The sequence below is a fragment of the Sinocyclocheilus anshuiensis genome, unplaced genomic scaffold (assembly GCF_001515605.1).
Source record: "Sinocyclocheilus anshuiensis isolate Anshui unplaced genomic scaffold, SAMN03320099.WGS_v1.1 scaffold572, whole genome shotgun sequence".
In the NCBI taxonomy this organism is placed as follows: Eukaryota; Metazoa; Chordata; class Actinopteri; order Cypriniformes; family Cyprinidae; genus Sinocyclocheilus; species Sinocyclocheilus anshuiensis.
Window position 1 is genome coordinate 1,649,852 of NW_015555778.1, and position 10,541 is coordinate 1,660,392.

The 10,541-nt window shown below is 41.1% G+C and overlaps 1 protein-coding gene and 1 pseudogene across 2 annotated transcripts in view; one reads left to right on the forward strand and one right to left on the reverse strand.

Moving 5' to 3' along the window:
- Positions 1-4,419, reverse strand: part of LOC107674567 (suppressor of cytokine signaling 7-like) — a 12,228-nt gene extending 7,809 nt beyond the window's left edge. For both annotated transcript variants that reach the window (XM_016468580.1, XM_016468579.1), the window contains exons 1-3: positions 2,615-4,419; positions 1,698-1,762; positions 1,341-1,445 (exon numbers count right to left, since the gene is read on the reverse strand). In XM_016468580.1, coding sequence (XP_016324066.1) covers positions 1,341-1,445; positions 1,698-1,762; positions 2,615-3,978 — 1,534 coding nt within the window. In that variant the 5' untranslated portion in view covers positions 3,979-4,419. The remainder of the gene's footprint in view (positions 1-1,340; positions 1,446-1,697; positions 1,763-2,614) is intronic.
- A 1,557-nt stretch (positions 4,420-5,976) lies between these two features.
- LOC107674566 (probable G-protein coupled receptor 158) overlaps positions 5,977-10,541 on the forward strand; it is a 16,251-nt pseudogene continuing 11,686 nt past the window's right edge.

Sequence of the window (10,541 nt, forward strand, 5' to 3'; positions counted from 1 at the left end):
ATGCGGAGGCCTCACTTTATTAGAAACGGAACTGCTGGCCTGTATGCCAAATACTGTTGAAGTCAAACCACACCTAGACTTACACAATAACTCACTTTAAGTGGCGCTTCTGTGAATTTTATAGTGGCAAAATGCAATCAGAGACTCTGGTAACCATGAAATGAAAAGAATGAAGTCAAAAATAAAACAGGGAAATGAAAGGACAACGTGAAAGAATAAGCAAGTAGGCTGACACGACATCTTTAACATCCGCCTAGGGTTCGATCACAAAGGTGAAGTAAAAAAGATCACTGTTTAGAACTGATAACACGCCGTAACATGCATCTCAACAGTGTCTTTTTTTTTTTTGAACACTTGTGATGGGATTTTGAGGAGAGGGACTCTGTTTTCAAGACTACATACATTACTTACTCTTCCAGCGTCAATGCATTTTCATACAGCACAAAAAAATAATTGATTGACAGGTGAGCAGGTAATCCTTTGACGTTGTCTGCGACAGATTCGCATTTACACTACAAATGTGATCTGGTTAAATGCGTTTGGTCTGAATGATCACAAAATATGTTGACCATATTTATGTATTTATGTCTATATTTAGTGCCACCACTTGTGAGTGAATCACCCACAATGGATGTCAATTCCAAATTCCAAAGTTTGGAGTCAGTCATTTTTTTTTAAAGAAATGTATATTTTTATTCAGCAAGGATGAAAAGGGCCAATAAAGACATTGATAATGTTACAACATTTTTCTATTTCAAGTAAATGCTATTCTTCTGAACTTTCTATTAAAAAAAGGTTCATTCATTATGGTTTCCACAAAAATATGAAGCAGCATTGTTTTAATATTGATAATAATAAAGTGTCTTGAGCAGCAAATTAGAATAATTTCTGAAGGGTCATGTGACACTGAAAAGTGTCATGGCTGCTGAAAAATCAGCTTTGCATTGCAGGAATAAATTACATTTGAAAACATATTCAAATGGAAAACAGTTATTTAAAATTGTAATAATATTTCACAGTATTTATTATTTTAATATTTAAAGTATTTTTAATTAAATAAATGCTGCCTTTGTGAACATAAACTGTTTAAAAAACATTTTAAAAAATCTTACCAACCCCAATTTTTTTCAACGGTAGTGTATAAAACTATGCGCATAGACAGATACAGAAGATAGAGGTGTCAGTATAAAGGATAAAGGGAATGTACTCGGAGGCTGGGGGAGGTTACTGTAGACATATTTAAAAAGTGTGAAACAGATGGAGATGTGAAAGGTATGAATGAAGGAGTGCAGAAACAATGGAGATCAAGGAGGTGTGTGAACATCTGTAGTGGGGCTCACCTAGCAGACTGAGGCTCCGCCGAGGGGGAGGTGGAGGAGTGGGAGGGTGAGGGGAGTTCCTGCCTCTCTGAGAGATGTCCACATCAACCAAGGACACAGTCTCTCCTGTGACCAGAGCCACAAAACAGAACTTAATGACAAGAGCCATAAGAACAACATTCATTACAATAATGTAGAATAATTCCAAAGATTGGCCTAAAATGAGACAAATCTCATCCAAATCATTTGTCTGTGTCATTATATTTCCCATGCACTGTGTAAGCTATAATTAGCGCTTTGCAAATGTGCCTTCATTTAATGTATTCCAAGGATTCCTTTAGCTTCCACCCCATTATGTTCCCTTAAATCTTTGTTTACCTGTAAAAACGGGAGTAAAAGAGGCTGCAGAAAAGGCACTTTGTGCCCTTGTTAGTCCAGGCTGGCTGCAGAAAGAAAATCATCAGATTTTAAGAAAGACAACAAATTAATTTACATCCATTCTGTTCTGTATTTTAAGTTTATTGCATCATTTTTAGTCTAAAATATATAGTACACACATAATCACATTATGAATATCTTATCCCTCATACAGAAACTGCACTCACCTGTGATCCTTGGTCCAAATATGACATTGAGAAACATTGAAAACTATTAAAAATCGTTTACAACAAGTTTAGGACACCTCTTTATAAAATGTGTTTTATGATAGAAAGTTTACGACAGAAAATATAAACTTTCTTATTGAATATTTATGGAGTAACAATTTATGTTAAAAAGAAACATGCAAAAAAAAATAATCACCAGCATGTGTGAGAGGCTAAATCTTTGATTGAAATGTTAAATATTTGTGGGTCAAATTTAAAGCTGGACAACATGCTGAAAAGCCATAGGTTGAAGGCTATAGTTTGTAGGTAAGTAAACAATGAATGCTATGCGCCATGTGTTCCCTATGCAATTTCCAATGTGTTTTTAGAAAAAGGTTTATGATTTATTAATAAATTAAGGTCTGTGTTGTTCTACAACATAAAGGTTACTAACTGATTAGGACTACAGTGGTTGTCCTGTTCATCAAGCACAAAAACTCAAATCCTTGTGAAAGTTGTAGTCATTACCGCACATGTTGTTACCAACTGTTTTCAATTTAGGTTTGAGGTATGTCTGTGTAGTTTATGTTGCATGAAAAAAACATGATTATATATATATATATAGGCCTATATATGGGAAATAAAAATTAGGCGTATAAAAAAAGGTTAAAGCATATATTTCATTAAGGTTGTTTGGGCAGAAGAACTCGCCTGGCCGTGTCTTGTTCCCCACCGCTCGCTCCAGACATGTCAACTAAACTGCCTGCTGAGGATATGGAGAATGTTACTGAAGGTCTCTTGTCCAAAATGTTGTTTGAGCCACTACAGCTTTTAGTTCTGAAAAGTTTACTCAGGCGGATTTTAAGCGAGCCCTTCCTGGATTTCCCTGGTACTTTCAGAGTATTCTCTCCTCCGCTCGCAGCGGAAAGATGCGCCCGGGTCGTGCTCCTGTCCGGCCGGGCCTTCGGTGTGGACGCCTGGCTAGAGCACGGGGTGTTCTGGCTGGGTTCGGCTTGGGACAGGACCTCGGGAGTCAGTTTGTCGCTGGTAGGAGCCTGAGGCCTGATGTTTACCGAGTCTCGTAACAAACAACACGCCGGCGAGCAAAGTCTCCCGGACACCCCTATAGCTTGTCCGGACAGCACCGACGGGAAACACTTGAGAGCAAACGCACCTGGCTCAGCGTTCTGAGACTCGGCCTTCTTACAGGCATTGATGCCCAGGCCGTTCACCTCTTCTGACCCGAGGCCCTCCAGCACCAGAAGCGCATCACTGGTCTCGGTCGGGTCCTCTCCCTGTCTGATTCCAGCCGAGCCGAGCACGCTTTGACACGAGCAATGCTGCAGCTCGCCATCCTTGAGCAGAAACTCGGGTACCGGAGCGACTCCCAGCTCGCCGAATTTCCTCGCCAGCTCCAGCACAGGACCGTCGGGCAGCTGGAGCTGCCGCTGCGCCGTCGTGCAGCTCCAGCCCGGCTCTGTCATCGAGCTCGTTTTGTGATCCACCACCGGCGGCCAGTCTTGTTTGTCTGTGATCAAGCGATGCCGGTGGCACAACTCGGCTCCATCCGTATCCGTAGCAACCGCAGGCAGCTTCAGCTGTGGATGCAGCGTCCATGTAGGCGGATGTTGAGCGTCCACAGCGCCAGGCTCGGAAGCGAGTACCGCTTGGTCCTCAAAAGCCCTGCGATGATCCTCCGAGTTGTTCTCGGCAAATCCTTCAGAGTCTCTCGATATGTTTCTGAATACCAACAGCTGAGGCCCCATTCCACCTCGGTGGGTGAGATCGTACCCGTGGGCCTCGGCTGAATGAAGAGGAGGAGGCGGCACAGACAGCGCAGGTCTAGTCGCCATCACTCCCGCGTCAGGTGCCTCCGGTCCGCTGGCCTGCGGAGCTTTGTTCACCGCCGAAATGTGGCCGTGATTCTGCGTGCATTCAAAGTTCCCCTTGATAGCCACCGTCAGTCCAGTGCCCGACGACAGATTCCCATTCTCCTCGTCCAAGCGGTCATCCTCGGCCGCGGAGACCAGGCGCATCAAGACAAAATCGGGAGACATATCTTGCGCGTTGTTCATTATTATTCCTCAATATACTGAAGGAATGAGCGATATCAGCGTTTCACATTGCTCCAGTCATGAGATCTCGCTTGTGTGATGATGATGGTAAATCCTCCTGGTGTTTCTTAGCTCCCTCACTCAGCGCCAGACATTTAGTGCATATAAACTCTATTTCAGTCGCTCCTTCAACATTGCGCACGTCCTCGTCTCATTTCGCGTCCGGCCTTAAAAATCTCCACGGGTCTTTGTAGGGTCATACATAACGCTTCGTTTCACGCAATCCTAAAGGCGACTGTGGTCACATTACTGTCGAGGCCCCACCCGCCCGCTCACTTCCGCAAATTCGATGTGTTTCGTGTTTGGTCTTATCGGTGCCATTGCTGTCCACTTGGCTGCAGGCTATGTGCTGCCCCCCTTAGTGACGTGCACCGTGCTGTAATGTTGCATTCATGTCATTTACCGTGCTGTTGTCTGGAAGATGGCTTTACCAACTGATGTTTGTGATGCATCAATTGTTGTGGCATCACCGTTCCGCACGATCGAAACTCTCCCTGCAAATCGGTTGCGTTATGAGTCAAATACAAATGACATGCATGATATCATTATTTGAATAATGACTCTCATCCTCATATACTAAAAATGTAAAGCATTATGTCAAACACAAGGCCTATAATAGAACCAAGAGAGAGAATTCCATAATGATGGACATCATTATACATTATATTATGTAGCATGTATAAAATATAACTTATTTAAACAAAAAAATAATGCATTATTTTTATTTATTTTTGTTCCTATTATTGACCAACAAGGTTTATAGGGATGTAAATGGTAGTCTTTTTATTTAATGCATTTAAATTAATATGTTATAATAATTTGGAAAGAATTAGCAAAATTATGTTTAGTATTATATATAACATAGCATGACAAACTGCAGGACACAACAACTTTCCAAAAGTATTTCATGTCATCTACGCCTATAGATATTTTAAAATCACCGTACGGTATGTATATGCATATTAAAAGGCATATAGAGATAAAATACAGTTAATGTTTACATTCTCCCATTGTTCTGTGGTCAAGACTTTTCATTTGCGCTGTATTTGTGAAATGCAATTTCATTGATGGACCGAATGATGTCGCTGTACACAAACATGTACACATGCCCATAGAGCCCTTTAAAACCTGCCATCTCACATCACAAAGAGCGGATTTTATTAGTTATGGAAAATGTGTTTTCACAGTATGTTATCAGAGAAATATCACATGCATTGACAACATCCTCTCCCATTAAATGCACACAATATTGTTGATCATACCTGAACACACCACACACATATTCATCCATAAAAACCATTTACACAGTTTAGGTTTTGACAACTGTGTGCATGCATATAGATGCACATATAAGTGTATAAAGGGATACACACAGCCACCTCTGCAGTCCTGAGTGGGGGTGGGGCCCCACAGGAATGAGAGTTGAATCTCAGAACCCTGTTGCCATGGCACCAAAACAAGGATTCTCCTGCATTACCCAGTATGACTGGATTTGTCTGAATCATCTTTCTCTGTCTCTCTCTCTCACACACACACACACACACACACACACACACATCTGTCAGATGTTCATTCATGTAGTACACATATGGAGCATGTTTTCTTCTTCCTTTACTTTTTTAATTTCCCTGATTTTTGTACAAAACGTTGGCAGTTCAAAATGCAATTTGTCTATCAGAGATTAACATTTCAGTGCACTTTATCTGCCAAGCAGATGCAGACTTGTAAACCTCTGCATTCACATATTCACAGATGCACAAAGTCGCACGCACATACACAGTCCATAAAAGACCACTCATGACTGACCCAGTCGGAGCGTGTTGGGTTAATCCACAAAGCAGTGAGATTCTGATACATACCCCAACAGAGAGGATTACCCTCCCATCCTCTCATCCATCAGCCCAACCTCATGCACATACACTCATCATAACAATCCAACATTAACAGATGTGCCACTCTCAGCACTCGCCACTACTGGGAGATTGGGAGAGGGAGCGAGAGAGATGGGTGAGAGGGAGAGATTTACAGGAGGGCTGGAGAGTAAGTGAAGAGGTAAGCAGAGAGCGAAACGGGGTATTCCGCATGTTGTCGGTTTATTGTTATCTCTGTTTCTCACTCCAGTTTCTTGCAGGCCGATTAACTCCACACTGGCTGGAGATCAAAGTCTTCGTGGTCTCAGCAGCATTACATCTAGGGTGGAACTGACCAACTGACTGCAGGAGTTTGTCAGTCTGTGTATGAATGCACACTTTTTTGTGTGTGAAATCAAGATGCTGTTGGCAGCAAAGTGAGGTTGCACTCTAACTATCACCACTAACACCTGTCAATCGGTTAACAAAAAGAGGAGAGGAGAAACAAAGCCAGGTATAGAGAAGACATGGAGGCCTGCACTTTGAAAGCATCTTTCAGGATGTGAGAAAACACGAATCTGATCTATTCCTTAACAAAAAGCATTGGAGGAGCAGTTGCTATAAGGATGGGCCGGTGTGCTGGTCTGCTGCCACTGCTGCTACTTCCTAGCCTGCTTTCTGCTCAGCTCACCACTGTGTCTGAACTTGAGGACACCTCCAGCTTGGAGTTCACCCCAACTCCTTGTCTTACTGACCCAAATACCACAGCAGGGAAGAACTTGTCTTCTAGTGCTCTACCCACCAGTCCGGCTCCAGTAAAAGTGAACACAGAGGAGGAACGGTCTGCCACAGAGAACTACCTCTACACTGGCAATTCATCCTCTTTGGCTGCCTCTACCTGTACACGGAGTTTCCAGCTGCCTGTTCGATTGGGATCTCCACCTAGAGACCTTCTCCCTATCTTGCACCAAGCCATACCGTCTCTGACCAATGCTGCCAACTTTCTCAACCTGATATTCCAAGCCAGTGAGCTGAGAGAAACGAGTGTACGAGAGGATATCGAGTGGTACCATGCACTGGTGCGGGCCATGCTCGAAGGGGACAGGCCAAGCCTGGTCAGACGAGCTTTTCTAACATTCGACGCTGACCCCACGATCCAACGGCCCCAACTGGTGCTCCGTGCCTCCAAAGGCACAACCCAGGACATTCTCCTGCAGGACCTGACATCTGCCTGGGGCAGCTTCCGTCCTCCGGCTCCTGACCAAAGCTGGTTTGATACGTTTAAGTCTAGCTCTCCACCCCACCATGCCTTGTCTAAACGGGTTCTTCTAAATGACTTAAGCACCCTAGACACTCCCAAGTGGGCACGTGGGGATAGTTATGTGATCAATAGCAGCGGGGTTCAGTGGGGTGAAGCCCCTTTTCTTGAGTGCACTGATAGCCGTTTTTTGCCAGGGTGGTTACTCAGTCTGTCAATGCCATTTTATGGGTTGAAGCCAGACCTCAGCCCAGAGTTCAGGTCAGTGCACTTTCTTCTCAAAGTGGTTTCTCATTTTTGTGTGCTCAAGTTTTTATACTAATAACGTCTTTCAAAACATCTCTTTCTCTTGAAGGGACAGTTCACCTAAAAACAGACATTCTGTCAATCATTTATTCATTATTCACCTTGATTACTTTCTGTTGAATACAAAAGATACACTGTTTTTGTCCATACAATGAATAGGAACCATTCTAAAAAGTAACCCCTGACTTTCATGTTATGGACAAAAAATATATATCTTCTTTTGTATTTCACAGAAGAAAGGAAGTCATTGGGTTTGGAATGGCCAAATTCAATTCAAACATCAGGCCTTATTCAATTAATTGCATTACTTCTTTCAAGTCTTCCATCATTACTGCTATTTTGTTGTCATTACTGTATCTTTGTTGTCTCTCTGTTGGTAGGGGTGTGATCCGTGTCGACGTCAACATCCAGGGATTCAATTTGGATCAGTGTGCCAATGGAGACTTCTGGTTTGCAAACACACATCAATGTAATCGGACCAGCATGGAGGTGAGTGTACACTGATCTCAGATTCAATTCTTCCATATAGGACTTACAGCAGGAACCTCACTGGGCTTAATTCCAATGTCAAGTCTACTTTACAATAAGGCTCCATTTCTTAACATTATTTAAAGGGATATAGTAAAAATGAAAACTCGGTCGTCACTTACTTACCCTCACGTCATTCCAAACCTTTAAGACTTTATTTTTTCTGCGGAACATAAAAATATATATTTTGAAGAATGTTTCAGTGTTTAGGTGCCAATATAGTATTAGTATATTTAGAAATGAACATAACATAGATTAATAAAATGCTGTAGGATTGTTAGTTCATCGTGTTTTCACTGTCATAAAAGTTGTTGCTACATTGTACACTCTTCTATACATGGTCAGGATGAAATGTTAGTATTGCTTGGAATAAGAAACACAGATAAACTTTAACCCACAATGAATACAACAATATATTAAAGGCTGTTTGTGCTTGGGTGGATTTCACTTACCAGGGCCAAGCAGGGCCAAAACACTTTCAGAGATCCACTCAAAACTCTTGCCACTAAATTGGATTAACTATTCTTTTAATTTTAAAACTACACACTATTTTATAATGCCTGTTGCCTTCAGATCTGGCATCTCTCTGGATATTAAGTTTTAAATCTGTCTATGCATCACCTGCTTTACTTTTTTATTTTTCTGGACTGTTATATACGTTTTCCATTTCCTGTTTTCCATCATCATCCTCCCACTTTCATCCAGACCTTCTATTTAAAGATGTGAGCACTGGGTGAAGGATGATCTGAAGGATTAGGTTGATAATCCTGTGATGCTCACACACCACAAAACCCCCACCCAACTCTGACCCCCTTCCATATAGCACCCTTTCACAAGAACCCCCCACCCCCTATCATCCCGTCCTACTAGAGCACAAGCTCACAGGTGTTGGCAGGTTAAGCAACGGCAGGATTTGGCACACTGAATGAATTTAATGAGAATTGAGTTGATCCGCCTATAAATGAAAGGAGCAGCGTATTAATAGAACAGTGTCATGATGATGCATTAATTGCATGAAACATTAGATTGGCATGATGCATGCCATGCATATTTTTAAGGTTACATTTGATGTTGGACACAAACTCTGTTTATTGTGTGTTTATTTAAACAGTCATTAAGTACAATGACAGAGAGAAGAATGAGTGTTGGTTTTAATTAAGAATTATTTGATACTGTAAAGATCTGTAAAATGCTGTTGTATATAAATGTATAGTTTCACAGACTATTACATGGCAGACACAGTTTCAACAAACAGTACAATAAATACAAACATTTAAAGAAATAATTCACCCGAAAATTCTGTCATAATTTCCTCAACACCAAGTTGTTCCAAACCTGTATGAGTTTCTTTCTTCTGTTGAAAACAAAAGAAGATATTTGAAGATTGTTGATAACCAAACAGTTGCTGGTCCCCATTGACTTGGGCAAAAAAACTATGGAAGTCAATGGGAATCAACAACTGTTTGGTTACTAACAATTCTTCAAAATATCTTTTATGTTCAACAGAAGAAAGAAACTCATACAAGTTGTTTGGAACAAATTGGTGTTGAGGACATTATGACAGAATGTTCATTTTTGGGTGAACTATTTCTTAAACAAATTTAAATTAATAAGAAAGTCTAAACAATTTCAACAAATTCCCACGAGTCAGTCACTGTAAAATGTGCATATATGCAAAATATTACTCCTTTTTAAGAATCAACAAAATGATTTTAACAAATAGAGACTGAAAAGAGACATATTTTAATTGATTCCTAATTGCTCCTCTTCACGAGAATAATATCCTATTATAAATAAGATTCTTGTTCTTAAGTCACTCGCCTGATTAAATAATGGTAAAATTACATAAAGAATATAACATAAATGTAGTATGTGAACAGTGCTGGATTTCTTTGAATAAAAAGATAAAGCTCTGTCAATAGAGGTATTACCCCTCCATTTAGGATTTAGCTTAGATTAACTCAAGAGTGAGTCTGATGTGTGGGTCAGCCGACTCTCACAGATAAACCGCTGATGAGAGACTGCACATGCAATTAATGGCAGAAAGCAGAGAGAACACAATCAAACACAATTGCTGGCAGAAACATCAGGGTTGATTTCCCCTTCCTGAGAGCAAGGCATTTGCTTAAAGGGGTCATATGATGTTGCTAAAAAGAACATTATTTTGTGTATTTGGTGTAATGAAATGTGTTTATGCGGTTTAAAGTTCAAAAAACACATTATTTTCCACATACTGTACTTTATTGTTTCTCCTCTATGCCCCGCCTTTCTGAAACACATTGATTTTTACAAAGCTCATCGGTCTGAAAAGCGAGGTGTGCTCTGATTGGCCAGCTATCCAGTGCGTTGTGATTGGATGAATACCTCAAGCGTGTGACGGAAATGTTACGCCCCTTAACATGTGATGCCCTGTGTCCCGGCGTGACAAGACAAAAACAATAAAACCCATTACAAACGAGGCATTTGTTGCATCCAGTGGGGACATAATTACTGATTATAATGACTTATACTGTCTTTTTACATGTTGCGTCGCGCCGTGTAAACATAAAACCATGTCTGCATTTGTGATCGGAGAAATGACA